Source organism: Myxocyprinus asiaticus, chromosome 11 (assembly GCF_019703515.2).
Source record: "Myxocyprinus asiaticus isolate MX2 ecotype Aquarium Trade chromosome 11, UBuf_Myxa_2, whole genome shotgun sequence".
Classification (NCBI taxonomy): Eukaryota; Metazoa; Chordata; class Actinopteri; order Cypriniformes; family Catostomidae; genus Myxocyprinus; species Myxocyprinus asiaticus.
This window is the reverse complement of record NC_059354.1, coordinates 5,865,960-5,882,066: the sequence shown is the minus strand read 5'-3', so window position 1 is coordinate 5,882,066 and position 16,107 is coordinate 5,865,960. Positions and strand designations below refer to the sequence as shown.

Sequence of the window (16,107 nt, the reverse complement as noted above, 5' to 3'; positions counted from 1 at the left end):
AGAGAAGTTTTCTAAATTATTTCTGTTAAACAATCAATATTCATTATTTTTGGATGGACAGACATTCTGATTACAAAGTCTTCACACATTTTTTTGGGGGGGGGATTTTCTCCCCTTTTCTCCCCAATTTGGAATGCCCAATTAACAATGCACTCTAAGTCCTCATGGTGGCGTAGTGACTCGCCTCAATCCGGGTGGCGGAGGACGAATCTCAGTTGCCTCCGCATCTGAAACCATCAATCCGCGCATCTTATCATGTTGCATGTTGAGTGCATTACTGCGGAGACATAGCGCGTGTGGAGGCTTCACACTATTCTCCGAGACATCCACGCACAACTCACCACGCGCCCCACCGAGAGCGAGAACCACATTATGGTGACCATGAGGAGGTTAACCCAACGTGACTCTACCCTCCCTAGCAACCAGGCCAATTGGTTGCTTAGGAAGCCTGACTGGAGTCACTCAGCACGCCCTGGATTCGAACTTGCAACTCCAGGTGTGGTAGTCAGCGTCTTTACTTGCTGAGCTACCCAGGCCCCCATACATTTCAAATATTTGAAGAAAAAAGTGTTTTCTGTATAGCTGGTAGTCGTCCGACAATGCTGCACCATTATTTAAATAAATTATTTTTAGTCTGAAGTGAGTGCGCATCCACGATAAAAATACATTATGAATAGTCGGATGATGTGCGGTCAGGAGAGGGCATATTTAGCTTGATAGATGATTTTGGAGATAGATGACAGAAATTCCCAATTCATCCGCGCTACACAGTCTAATTTTGCCTGTGGCTAGAGAGCGTGCACATTGTCAAAACCTTTATCTCTGGTGGAATTGGGTTTGTGGTAGAGTTAACTGCATCTCTAATGAACTTTGCAATAATGAAAACACCCTTGCGAATAAGACGATGAACTTTTTATAGGTCGATGTCAATATTATAATGTTCATAATATTATAATGTTATATTATTAAAATACATAGACTCAATTGCGTTTCAGGCGATGCCTTTTTAAAAGGTTTATGTCATAATAAAATTCTTATATGTTGTTTTTAATGTGGATTGACGACAGAAGCAATGCTTTGGATCATCTGTGAGTCACTTTTAAGGATTTAGAAGTCCTCAGGAGGAAACTTCTAAGCTGTCGTGGGTATAGGAGCTACTTTTATTGTTAAAATGCTTCATGAATTACTCTTAGATGAAAATTTTACGAGTCTTAAAATTAGGAGTGACACACCCTAAATTTCCATGTTAGGAGCTACTTTTAGCCTTAGGATGTTTTTGTGAATACGGGCCCAGATCTTTAGCGAGAGTGGGTAATTGAACTTTATTATTTACTAAACCATCATAAAATCTAGTTTACATGAGAGAAGTATTGCGTGCCTGATACTGCATGGTTAACTTGCATCAAGATGTCTTTTTTAAGTCAATGAGTAGTTCGGTACAGTAATTTATGTTGAGTCATAAAAGCTTTTCTTGTAAAAGATTGTGTTGATAAATAGGCTTATAGTGCATTTTCAACATGTTGTCTGCTGAGTTCAGTGTGTGCTGCGTTTGCTGCCTCATCTCATCTCTCCGGCTGCAGCACAGAGCACCTCATGCACGGCTCACAAGCCCAGTTAAAACTCTAACCTGAAGACACAGGCTGTGTCTGAAAACTGGAAAATGCTGCCTCCGGAGGCTATATAAGGATGGATGAAGCGAGGATGAAATAAGGTGCCTTTTAAACTGTTCAAAGTGTTCCATTCATCCAAAAACACTGTTGTTTAAACCATTAACTGATAAGGCAGCTGCCTACGTTTTCCGATGCAGCCAAAGTTCGTTTAAAACAACCCTAACCAAAGTGTAGCTCTGATCCCGGCGTCCTCCGTCGGTGTTGTTCATTTTGTTGTTGTTGTTGCTATTGAATCGCACATGCAAAAAAGTCACAAGAAAAATGGTCGATGACATCACTACGAGGGTTATTTTTGTGAGCCAGACTGCAAGCAGGGAAAAGTCTCCTTGGGTATGCTGTTCCTCTTAAGAGTTATCATCTAAAAAGTTACTAAGGGAAAAGTACCAGGACTGTATGTGGGAAAGGGCCTAATGCTGACCAAGTGAAAGTTCTTGATCAGAATAAGTTGCAAAATGGACCAGACTTTAACCCAATAGTCAAAATATGGCTAGGCTGGACAAAGCTGAAAGGATTACTTTGAAAGGATTGACTCTCTGGACTGGAATAGGAGAAAGTTTTTTTTTACCTTAAAAAAATATACAAACTTCACATTTAAGGAAAACAAAAAAGAAAGACAAAAGGAAAATAGCACACATTAAGCTTATCTAAAGCCTAAAAACTGAAGCATACAGTATGTAATTTTCATGACCAAGGTCACAAATTCTCAGTCAGAAATAGCCTAAGCATTTTGAACCCACAATATATTTCCTTCACCATGAAACAGGCTCAGAACTTTCCACAAAGAACCTGCCACTTATAAAGACTGAAACCTGTGACGTCATCATCAGTTTAATTTGTTTAACAGTTCGAGAAATTTATCCATCATGTAACGGCAGATCTCAAATGCTTGTTAGTGGTCTTTTTTTAAACAAGCACAACCGTTTCACATATTTGGGGTCAGGGATTTATCATGACCCCTAACCCTACATCCAGTATTACACTTTGGTGCATTCCTCAAATCACGTGGCTCATTGAGGAGAGGTGTGATATTTCTTTCTAAGTGATTGGACCAGGGCTCAAAAGTGCGAGCACTTTGAAAATTACTGCAGGTGAATGTGGATAATTATTTGGCCACACAGGTGTGAGTGGCATCTGACATCCGAACTTATGAAATATTGTACCATAAAAAAATAAAAAAATAAAATATCCCTTGCATATCCCTGGCCTTCAACTTTTTTTGGAGTGTGTTGCAATCATCTGATTTGAAATTACTGTACATAACAAAATAAAATAAAAAATAAAAAAATGAAATTCACAAGGTAAAATATCATATAATGTGTAGTTTTTATTAGCATTTTTCATACTGTCCCAACTTTTTCAGAATTGGGGTTGTATATAAAGTGTCAATAGCCTATGTTTTTGTTTATCAAATGTTCATAAAGGTGTTCAGTCAGGACTGAGGTTGTTTTGTGCTGCTTGTGAGGTTAAATGAAGAAAGAAAAAAACTACTTGAAAAAGTTGTCAGTGAAAGTCTATAATGTCCTTTGTGATATATAAAGTGTATTTTGTTTATAAATTCCGTAGTAATTCTTAATGATATGTATGCTGTATTGTGACACTTTAAGTTAGAGTACATGTAGAAGTCTTTAAAAAACTGAATTTTTGACCGTGCCCCTTAACAAAAATGTTAGCATAGAGCCCTGTATTGGATTTAAGATTTACCCCCCCCCAAAAAAAAAAAGGTTGGAAAAAACACCATAGACTTGCATTGAAGTAGAAGCTGTGCCATTTCTATAGATCACACTATCCTAGAGTCTTGGGGGTGGGCTCTTTTGATTTTAGGACAAGTAGGCAACCACCTGCAACAACCCAAAACACCCATAACCACAAAGCAATGCGTCTACCAAAACAATCGTCTGGATAGTGGCATTTTACACTCATATTTTACTTTTTCCTCACAGATGAGACCTGTGGATGAGAGCAGGTCTGGTCATTAGAAGGATCTCTCTCACTCAGCAAGGCCATTACTTTAATAGAATTAAATACCACTCAAAGCTGTGATTACAGTGCTGAAGTGTTCCAAATGCCTCCATCACAGTCTGCCAAGCAAAAAGACACTGTCCGCGTGAGCGCCTGCCAGTCTCTGACATGACATGTTTCTCTGAGGGAATCCAGCATGCTCAATATCACCGTTTTGACTTTACTGTACATGTTAGCATCACCGTGTAAAGCAAAGAGTTGTGCTCTAATCATTTAACTACACAAAGGCACGAGATGTTTAATTACTGCCCGATTCAAGGATTCTTTCTCTCTCTCTGCTTTATTAATTCAGCCAATTAACAATACGCTTTGGAGGAACAGCTAAGAGTTATGCCATTGCCTTTATCTTTGTGAGGCGACCCCTTATAAAAACATTACCATGGCATCCATAGTTTCCTCCAAAATACCATAATTACTACCATATTACTACTGTAGTTATTTGTTACTACTGTAAATTCATAACAAATTAAAATGGGATGTAATGGGCCAGTAATAAAGGAATATTCTGGTTTCAATACAAGTTAAGCTCAATCGACAGCATGTGTGGCATAATATTGATTTCCACAAAAATTAATTTAGACTCGTCCCTACTTTTCTTAATAAAAAAAGTAAAAATCTGGGTTCCAGTGAGGCACTTACAATGGAAGTGAATGGGGCCAATCAGTAAACATTAAAATACTCACTGTTTCAAAATTATAGCCACAAGACATAAACAATATGTGTGTGATCATCATTTCAGTGTGATAAAATCACTTACTAACCTTTTCTGTGTAAAATTATATCCAATTTTACAACTTTGGTGCCACAACGACATAACGCTATAAACCCTAATACAACTGTAAAATCGACAATTTAAACAACTTTACAGCTTACACAAGTTTTATTTTAAAAGCAGAATAATTAATGTATGTGCTTTTATAAAATCATAACCCTCCAAAAATTGGCCCCATTCACCTCCATTGTAAGTGCCTCACTGAAACCTTGATTTTGTTTTCTTTATTTTCTATAAATTATTTTTTGTGGTTATCAACATTATGCCACAAAATGCTGTCAATTGAGCTTAACTTATTGACCCCACAATATTACATGAATTTTACATGGTTCTCAACAGGTTTTGCTTCAGGACCCAGATTTGCTTCAGCAAGCCCAAGAATTAATAATATATATCAAAATTTGCTGAGAAGGCCCAACTAGTAAAGATAATTCAGTCGAAACAATACACAATAATTCAAATAATTATACAGTATATATACATTATATAATTCAGATTGAAATGTATTGCATGATTGTGAAAGAGGTGTAAACATTGACTTCTAAAGCCACTTTCTGTATTGTCTAATCAATCTAATGTTTGTTTTATTCCCATATTACTGAATTTAAGCATACAGGCAGTCCACAGCAATCCGTTTTGCAAGTGAGTTCGTTAATCTTTTCTGTTCTCACAGGACGCGTTCTTCTGTTCAATCTGCGCTATTTTTAATTGTCAGCTTTGGAGCATATTACTGATTTGCAGCATCATAAATGCCATGTTTTAAGGATGCTGTGTCAAGTTAAAAGTAGTTGGAACTTTAAAGTAGTTGGTCTCCAGATCCGGCTCTCATTCTTTGGTTGTGCTGCTTGTGAAGTCTGTTAAGGCACAGTGACTGCCCCAACTGATGCGGCTCGTAAAAACACGAAGTTACATGTATTTCAAGCTTGAATCGACCCTTTTCACATTTCCGGCTTTTGGAACATGGAAGTAAACTATTGTAGGGTAAACTTCTATAGTTATGAATGGAAGATGACAGCAAATATTATTACGTTTCTATGACTTTCCACAAAAGGAACACATAGAGCGAAGTGGATTACAGCAGTCAGAAGAGAGAAAAATGCTAAATTTACTCCATCAGCAGCTGTATTAGAAACCCAATCGCATCTGGGGTAACTATTTAAAAAAAAAAAAAAAAACATTTCAGGAATTCCAGGGTAATATAACACAAAGTAAAATGTTCGACATTTACACTAAATAATAAATTAAATGAAAATATAAAAAGTTCACTGTCATTAGCAAAACATGTCCCTTTATATATTTACATATGGGTCAGGAGACATGATTAATTGCACATATCGCTTTAATTACCGCATAAAATCAACAGCCCTATTTAAAATATATTTATAGTTTTAGGTTAGGTTAACATTTTGAGAGTGATAACTATGGTATACCACTGTGGTATCATGTCAATAACTGTGGTTGGTTATCATAGTTACACAGCAAATCCTATATTATTCTATGGTTACCACTTAAAAAGCATGTTTCATTTTTATAAGGGTCTCTTTATAAGACAGAAGTGTTTGAACTGTAAACGTTAATTTATAATTACTGGGCGAACAGGCTTCGCTTAGTTCGCCTACAAATGATGACGAAATGCAGCAACGTTTTTGTTCTGCCAATGTGTTCGTTTGGTGAGATTTCTCCTGTTCGCGCACATCTCTGAAATTCTTGACCCAAGATAACTCGGTTGGTCGAAGAGTGTTGATGATTGGTTCAAACTATTCGTGGGTGTAGTTTGGACATGTCACTTTTTATTTAAAATCGCGCATGCCAGTTGAGGAGTTGTTACCTAGGTTACTGTCATTAAAATGGACAACTCTGAAGCCCGTCTCTCAGAGATTATGCTTCGTTCACCTAGGGTGCTTTAGTTCATCAAGGAGAAAAAAGTTTGGCTTCTTTCAAAGTATAAACCAGGCTTAACAGAGCTCTGTCTTGCGTGTGTCAGAGAGCGTGAGAAGCAGGTGATCCAGAAACACAGGGATTAAAAATAAGACTTCCAATCTGCTCTAACCAGCAGTGACGTCAGCCATGACAGACCAGGATTCATCTGCCTGTGAATTGTAGCAATTACCACAACAAGAACACTGTGACTGCTATTAGATGACCACAAATAAAGACAGTGAGCCACAGACTCAGACACGGAAGGAGTAATACTTCATTTTGCATAACACAAGTGGAGTGATACACACAGTGAAGTCTGAGTGCTGATGGTGTGAGACCATCAGTACTCATGGAACATCTTTCGTTCAATACAACAGTTAGTTCCGGTCCTCGAATCTGATTGGAGGAGAAACATTCCATGAGTACTGATGGTCTCACACCATCAGTACTCAGATGCTTCACTGTGTGCATCACTCCGCTTGTGTTCGTGCTGTTGTAAACTAAAGTGTAAGAACAGTTCAAAAGTGTTAAGCGCTAACTGTCTCTTTACATTTAAAATTGTGACATTACATATTTTAGCAAGCAGGTGGTGGCAAAATACCATGTTTGTGTGTAATATGAGCCACTTGGTGATCTGAAGTGAGTCAGCGTCAGTCAGTGTTTACATTCAAAAGCACTCAGTGATCGCTCGTATTACGACTACACTACTAAAGCTAGGAAATAGCTCTAAACGGCTTTAAACTAACAACTTCAGCATTAAGGCTCATCACAGCTGAGAAACACAACAGACTAATTAATTATACAAACTCAAGGCACTTCCTATAGTGAAAGACTCTTGCGCACCGGCTACCGCGAAAGAAAGAGGAATACCCCCCGCTTGAACAGCTATTTTTCCACTGAGAAAATAGGATAAATTTAACTAAAATTACATTATCTTCAGAAAGCTGGCTAACAGACTACAGCATCATCAACAGGTGATCGCACACTCTCTCTCTCTCTCTCTCTCTCACTCTCTCTCTCTCTCTCTCACACACACACACACACACACACACACACACACAAACACACACACACACATCCTTGTTTCTACAATAACATTTTAGAAACAGCCCAAGCTGTGATACTAGTAGTTCTGAAGTGATGTTTTAGAGAGGCTTGGACACATCATTTGGTTTGAACCAGCAACGGCAGATTCTGATCCTCGCATAAGAAAGTAGTTCCATGCACAAATGCATTTTTTTGTGACCGTACTCAGTTTTTCCTAATTTTTTAAAATTTACTTGTTCATTGAACTGTTGTATGTAAGCAATATCACACTCGCAATCGTGCTATATGGCCCTAAATCAGCACTGCTCTGATTACCTACGGCACTCGGCTTGCAGACTCGTACTTGCGGCCATATCACAGCAGTGCTGATATAGGGCCATATCGCACTCTTGCTCGTGTGATATTGCTTAAATATATATATATATATACATACATACATACATACATACACACACACACACACACACACACATATATATATATATATATATATATATATATATATATATATATATATATATATATATATATAATTTTTTTTTCTTTTTTTTTTCTTTTTTTTATATATATATATATATATATATATATATATATATACACACATACATATACATATATACACTACCGGTCAAAAGTTTTAAAACACTTACTCATTCTTTATTATAATTTTTTTTCACATTTTAGAATAATAGTAAAGTCATCAAAACTATGGAATAACATAAATGGGACTATGGGAATTATGTTGTGACTAAACAAAATCCAAAATAAATCATAACTGTGTTATATTTTAGCATCATCAAAGTAGTCACCCTTTGCCTAGAATTTGCAGACATGTACTCTTGACATTTTCTCAACCAACTTCTTGAGGTATCACCCTGGGATGCTTTTTAAACAGTATTGAAGGAGTTCCCATCTATGTTGGGCACTTATTGGCTGCTTTTCTTTATTATTTGGTCCAATTAATCAATTTCAAATTAATATGGTGGCACAATTATATTTTTTGTCTACAAAACTAATTTCAAACATTTAAGCATACGCCTTCAGATCAAAAGATTTTTAAGATCATGAGTAACATTTCAGTCAAGTGTTTCAAAACTTTTGACCGGCAGTGTGTGTATATATATATATATATATATATATATATATATATATATATATATATATATATATATATATATATATATATAAAATCTCTCTCAGCTAATGCTGTTAATTACACAGGAGACTTTCTAACTTGGCATAATGAAAATATTGATAATACTAATTTTATTTTATCATTAGTTTTATATCATTTTTGTCACATTTTAGCTTTTTTTTTTTTTCTCTAAGTGAGTGTCAGTGGTTTTGGTTGAGTGCACATTAACGACAGGAGTCTCTTTACCGCATCCGTGTTATGCGAGATTAGAATGAAATGTTTCTATTTTTTGTTTTTAATCAACAAATGACTGTAAAGAACAGAAAGGGTATTAAAAGAGACATTATTCAATGACAAATGGATTGTGTGGATCTCGTCTTTGGACACATTACACAAAACGAGTCGAACCAAAATTTTACTCTCAACACACAGTGAAAGGATCCCGGTGCTGAACTTCTTTACACTATACTACTCAATCACTGGTGAGTGAATTCTGAACATTTATCAGCCAGTGGAAAATAACTGACATTTTTAGTTGCATAGTGCCAAATTTGGTCACATATGCAAGTGATTTACTCAGATCGCTCTTAGCATTTAAAAATCTATCTTGGGGGCGTAGGAAAATGTATATATTTACCCAGCCCTATAGTCAAATCTGATCATTGCATTATCTTTCATGCAGTGTTGCCAGCCATTGCGTGGCCCACTGGGAAACACCACACATCTCTGAATAGCAACTCTTGTCCTGTACTCAGTGAGAAAGTAGTGGCCAAGACACAAGAGGCCAACGAACAGAGACTAAGAGAGAATTTTCTCTCTGAGGATATTGAATGGAAACTACTCATTCAGCCTCCACAATTGGTAAAAATGTCCACAGGTTCTGTGAACAAGAGAAACCAAACCAACTCCACTTCTTTTGGGACTGACTGAACTCCCCCTTTCTGCCCCAAGCTGCAAGGAAACCTCCTCCTAAATAGTGTGTGTGAGTGTGTATGCTAATTGAAAGGGTTTGTCTTGTGTTAGTGAAGCATTAGGTCTGACCTACATTTATCCGTCCCCATCAAACCAGCACTAAGCAGACGGCCCGAACTCACAAACAGCACACTTCAGGTAGCTGCATAATAATCTCATACATTCCTTACATTCTTCAGACATGGAGGCAAAGGATTGTATATTCCAATTTCATTACATCATTTCCTGCACTGTATTCAATTCACTGTTACGCTGGAAAGAACTGGAAGAGTAGAGGGAATGTTTGGGAAACAGCTGTTCTGGACAATGGCACGTGAGGCCAGAGTTTAAACGAGTGATGACATATAGATATTATCTTTCTTGAAGTAATATTATGACCCTAACGATGAGCCATATTAAAAAAATAATAATATTAAATAAAATGAACTCATTCGCATCTTAACAGATGATCTTATGAAAAGCATTGGTGGAAGAGGCAGTATGTGATCAGTAAACATTCCCAAGACAAAATCTAGAGCTCTCAGGGTAAAAGATCCCTAAAAAAAATCTCTTACTGTAGATCCTTCAACTGCACATTTTTGACATTTGACAGAAATACAGAGAAAACGGCATTAATAGTAGGCCTACAAACCAAACTGCCTGAGTGCCCAGCAGAGTCATTATGCACAACTGTATGAGTTAACATTCTCAACAGCACATTACACATCTATTTCAACTGACCATGTCATTTCCTTACACTAGCTGACAAAAGTGTATTAAATTACCATTAAATTACCACTCCAGGTGAAATTGTTGCTATTTCAGTCAATTGAAAATCTTTCAAAGTAAACCAGACACTGACCTGAATCTCAAAACATAATATTCAAAACTTGCCCAGTCATAACACCAATGAAATAAAACAATTCAATAATACTAATATAAATAGAATTAAAAAAAAATGGCTAAGTAAACATCTCTTTATATTTAGAAAAAAACTTCACTTTCACACAAAATTAGTGTACTTACATAAAAGAACAAGTGAATAGAATATAATAGAACTGTGACAAACTACAAAAGTAAAATGTCAAAGTAAACATTCCATTCTATTCTAAAAACATATTCACAAACTTTAAACAAAACTAGTGTACTTACATAAAAGAACATGTGAATAGAATAGAACAGAAGAGAAGAGAGTGGAATAGAATAAAACTGTGACAAACTATAAAAGTAAAATGTCAAAGTAAATATTTCATTCTATTCTACAAAACTTATTCACAAACATTCAACAAAAACTAGTGCACTTACATAAAAGAACAAGTCAACAGAATAGAATAGAATAGAAAAGAAGATAAGAGAATGGAATAGAATAAACTGTGACAAACTATAAAAGTAAAATGTAAAAGTAAACATTTAATTCTATTCTATAAAACTTATTCACAAACTTTCAACAAAACTAGTGTACTTACATAAAAGAACAAGTCAACAGAATAGAATAGAATAGAATAGAATAGAATAGAATAGAAGAGTATGGAATAGAATAGAACTGTGATAAACTACAAAAGTAAAATGTAAAAGTAAACATTTCATTCTATTCTATAAAACGTATTCACAAACTTTCAACAAAACTAGTGTACTTATTTAAAAGAACAAGTCAACAGAATAGAATAGAATAGAATAGAAGAGTATGGAATAGAATAGAACTGTGATAAACTATAAAAGTAAAATATCAAAGTAAATATTTCATTCTATTCTACAAAACGTATTCACAAACTTTCAACAAAAACTAGTGTACTTACATAAAAGAACAAGTCAACAGAATAGAATAGAATAGAAAAGAAGATAAGAGAATGGAACAGAATAAAACTGTGACAAACTATAAAAGTAAAATGTAAAAGTAAACATTTAATTCTATTCTATAAAACTTATTCACAAACTTTCAACAAAACTAGTGTACTTACATAAAAGAACAAGTCAATAGAATAGAATAGAATAGAATAGAATAGAATAGAATAGAAGGGTATGGAATAGAATAGAACTGTGAAAAACTATAAAAGTAAAATATCAAAGTAAATATTTCATTCTATTCTACAAAACGTATTCACAAACTTTCAACAAAAACTAGTGTACTTACATAAAAGAACAAGTCAACAGAATAGAACAGAAGAGTATAGAATAGAATAGAACTGTGATAAACTACAAAAGTAAAATGTCAAAGTAAATATTTCATTCTATTCTATAAAACTTATTCACAAACTTTCAACAAAACTAGTGTACTTATATAAAAGAACAAGTCAACAGAATAGAATAGAATAGAAGAGAAGAGTATGGAATAGAATAGAACTGTGACAAACTATAAAAGTAAAATGTCAAAGTAAATATTTCATTCTATTCTATAAAAGGTATTCACAAACTTTCAACAAAACTAGTGTACTTATTTAAAAGAACAAGTCAACAGAATAGAATAGAATAGAATAGAATAGAAGAGTATGGAATAGAATAGAACTGTGATAAACTACAAAAGTAAAATGTCAAAGTAAATATTTCATTCTATTCTACAAAACTTATTCACAAACTTTCAACAAAAACTAGTGCACTTACATAAAAGAACAAGTCAACAGAATAGAACAGAAGAGTATAGAATAGAATAGAACTGTGATAAACTACAAAAGTAAAATGTCAAAGTAAATATTTCATTCTATTCTATAAAACTTATTCACAAACTTTCAACAAAACTGGTGTACTTGCATAAAAGAACAAGTGAATAGAATAAAATTGAATAGAAGATAATAGAACAGAATAGAACTGTGACAAACTACAAAAGTAAAATGTCAAAGTACATTTCATTCTATTCTAAAACGGATTCATAAACTTTCAACAAAACGAATGTAAATAGAATTTCAGCTACTACCAAGTGAATAAATAGAAAAGTAAATTGGCAAAGCAAACATCTGTTTCTATATAAACAAAACTGATTTATAAACTTTCAACAAAACTAATTACAAAAAGAACAAGTGAAAAGAATTGACTAGAATGTAAAATAATATCATAGAACAGAATAGAATATAAAACAATCTAAAGCATTTGGCAAAGTAGCCCAAACATCTCTCTGTTTATACAAAACTGATTCATAAACTTTCAACAAAACGAGTAATAACAACCAAGAACAAGTGATTAGACTAGGCTAGAATAGAATAGAACTTGAGCAAGCAAAAGTCTCCGATGAAAGTGCATATCTCTATCTAGTTTCTTATGGTAAGTTTGGCTGATAATAAGATGAATACGCACCAGAACGAGCGCAAATCTCTCCTCGAGCTCCCCCGGGTCGGGCATGGGCAGTTTCAGAGGGATGTGCGGTCCTCTGGAGTCAGTGTGTTGGTCCATGCTGCCTGCGTTCCCCATCTCTCCTCCAGCACACAATCACACTCGTATTCAGCGGGTTTGTCCTGTAAATGTCCAGTATATCCAGTTTCACTGTCTGTCCGACTTTATCTTGAGGACTTCGTGGAGATAAGCAGCAGCATTATAACTTCACACAGGCAACAAGAGAGCACATAACGTGTCCTATCCGCATACTGCACGATGTCACTCCGCACCACTCCCAGTGAGTTCTGCTGTTCTTCATGATTCAGTCTCAGCTAAATTAAACATCTAAAACGCACTTCAGCGGAGAACTGCAGGCGCTGGCGCCCCGCCCCGCTCCGCAAGCGGATTTAATAGCCACTCATGAATATTAATAACGTAACGTGACGTTGGCTTCGACGGCGAAGCATAACGGCTGAAAGGCCGACGTTGCAAAACATATGCTAATCCATTGTAAATCCACTCCGTTGTAAGTGCATCACTGTCACCACGATTTCTGCTTATTTTTATTTTATTTTTTTGATGAGGGGCAAGTCAAAATTATTTTTGTGGTAATTAACATTATGCTACTAATGCTGAGGACTGAGCTTAACTTGTACTGAACCTGGAATATTCCTTTAAGTGGAGGATTACTAATATTCATTGTCTTTTGGCATCTTGAGTGCAGTGTTTATTACAGGCATTCAGATCTGTGTTAATGCAAGTGTTTTACAGAAGTCTACTGTATACTCTTGCTAAAAGGGTACAATTTAAATCTTACATTCTTGTGACAATATAACATGAAATGTGATAATTATGTTACCTGTTCCATCATTTTGAGCCACTTTGACCTTTAGTTCAACGATTATATCTCAAAAAGAGTTAAAGCAGTGACTTTGTTACTTCAGTGCATAAAACCCAAAATGTGTGTCTGGGTCAAAGTGACTCAAAATGATGGACATATGATTAATTTATAGGTGTGATACGTTTCTGTTGAGTGTATGTAGGTATCATTTCTTTAAATGTCTTAATAATATCAATGAGGGTGTGTGTTTTTTTTTTTTTTTGTTTGTTTTTTTTTTGTGACAGAATCAAATTATGAACAACAACAAAAACTCCTGTCTTCTCCTGCCTGTTCTTGACCCCTGAGATAATGTATAGCGGTCGCACTACAACAGCGCCATCTAGTGATTAATGTGAAAAACAAACTTTAAATGGCCCCAGATGTGCTGATGGGTAGGGGAGAGTGGGCTAAGATGAACCAGGTTTTGTCATCTTGTCAAAGATATGAGACAAAATGTGCAGTGGTTGTACCATTTTTCAACTTGCACATTTATAAACTGAATATAAATGTATATAAAGTGGCTTAATTAATCACAGTGAGACAGTAGCCCAGCATGCAGGCCTCAATTCAAAGGACAGGACACTTTTGTCTGACACTGTTTATGGTACTGTACATATCATGCCTTTGGGTCTGTGCATAACTCATATTAAAAGATTAGAAGACTCCCCTCTTGGAAAAAGTCTTTTGGACAACTTCACTTACTACTCAGACAAACGAGAGCGCCGTTGAGTCAGCTCACCCCAAACAGTTTACAATTGCTTGTGATAAAAATTTATTCTTTAAAAGTGAATAACTACATTTGTAGTGTTCTCGTTACAATGCAAGCTGCACTTTATCGAACCGATGGGTGATTCTCACCAAACCTGTCGAGAAAATGTCAAGGTGCAATTTTAATACAAAATCTAAATAAATAAGAAATTATAGTGAACATAAATAATTAAGCCTGTTTTTGGGGAAATTAAGATGTTTTACATTGTGACACTATTTTCATGACAGTTATACACATTTCCGCCCCGATTCTCATTAAACGCCATGTTTTTTTACTGTAATACTGTATGTGTTAGTTATAGTAATGAGAATCATCATTCAAAACAATGTGAATTGTAAAAGTAAAATTCGGTTCTGAGAACTGGGGGGTAAAATGTGCTTAAGCGTCCTGAAATAATGTCACAGTGCAAAAAATCTTAATGGCCCTAAATGTAGGCTTCATTTTCTTTATACAAAATATAATTTCAGATGTTTTTTTTTTTTGTTGTTTTTTGGTATTGATTTGGGGCTAAATATGAGCAGGACATGTCCTTGACAGCTTCCGTGAGAATCACTCTGGTACATACAAAATCAAAAAACATTAAAAGAAACATCATCTACAGACATTCCTAATAAAATAAACCAAAAATTTAACATGTGCCTCCAAATATCTGTGAAGTGCTGTTGTTATGACAGATGGTGAATAAGAGGGAAATACTGTACCTCCAAATGAAATCACGCAACCGTACATGAGTTGACTGTGCCTAAATAAAGACAGGAAGTGCTGCTTACTTCAAAGAGTCTCAGCCACACTAACACACATGTGAATTTAAACCTTGTTGTAGAGTAAAACTGGACTCTTTTGTGAACCGATGGAATGTGAGAAACGGTAAGGTGTTAAACAGATGTGATATCTGACATGCATGCCATCTGGCTGTTGCATGAATACAAAAAGAACACATTGGAAGTGGATTAAAATAAATGTAGCAAAAGGTGACGTGAGGTCTCCGTCATCCTCATCATCATTGTCATCATTCACAAGTCCAAAAAGACAGGGAGAGTAAAAGCACCAGGTGAAAGAGAGAAACATACAAAGAGATCATCTTATTCTTCCTCCTCCTCCTCCTCTTCTTCTCCTCCCATCACTTCAACGATGAGTTCGGCGGTGCAGGTGGTCTCCCCGACACTGTTCATGGCTTTGCAGGTGTACTTTGCGTCATCGTCACCGCTGACCTCAGAAATGACCAGACTGCAGTTTCCATCCTCATCATAGTCGATCTGAAAATGCCGCGTCTCTTTTATCGGCTGTTCGTCCTTGTACCACACGACCTCTGGGTCAGGATAACCTAATGGTAAACAATTCCACAAGTACAGTTTCTGGCAATTTCTGCACCACTTGTGTCAACAAAAGTAAATCAATCAGTACAGTATTGTTTCAGCAGCACTGTAGCTGTGTCTTTTCACCTTCAATTATGCAGTCGAACCGAGCTGCGCTGCCCTCCACCACCTCAACGTCTTTAATAACAGAGCTGAATGTGGGTTTCATTAGAATCTTCTCTTCAGCAGGAAATGGTGTATCCTCTTCAAAACGGACAACACACAGACAAATATTGATCAATGCCATAAACTGTGGTCACCTTAAAGGAAATGTCTACCCCTAAAT

At 35.7% G+C, this 16,107-nt stretch overlaps 2 protein-coding genes across 9 annotated transcripts in view; both read right to left on the bottom strand.

Annotated features, from left to right (window-relative positions):
• LOC127448058 (formin-like protein 2) overlaps window positions 1–13,190 on the bottom strand; it is a 149,966-nt gene extending 136,776 nt beyond the window's left edge. For all 3 annotated transcript variants that reach the window (XM_051710325.1, XM_051710324.1, XM_051710326.1), the window contains exon 1: window positions 12,800–13,190. In XM_051710325.1, the coding sequence (XP_051566285.1) occupies window positions 12,800–12,913 (114 nt within the window). In that variant the 5' untranslated portion in view covers window positions 12,914–13,190. The remainder of the gene's footprint in view (window positions 1–12,799) is intronic.
• A 1,262-nt stretch (window positions 13,191–14,452) lies between these two features.
• The window catches only part of LOC127448055 (myosin light chain kinase, smooth muscle-like), a 157,581-nt gene continuing 155,926 nt past the window's right edge, over window positions 14,453–16,107 (bottom strand). For all 6 annotated transcript variants that reach the window (XM_051710312.1, XM_051710313.1, XM_051710314.1 and 3 more), the window contains 2 exons: window positions 15,909–16,025; window positions 14,453–15,790 (listed from right to left, as the gene is read on the bottom strand). In XM_051710312.1, the coding sequence (XP_051566272.1) occupies window positions 15,549–15,790; window positions 15,909–16,025 (359 nt within the window). In that variant the 3' untranslated portion in view covers window positions 14,453–15,548. The remainder of the gene's footprint in view (window positions 15,791–15,908; window positions 16,026–16,107) is intronic.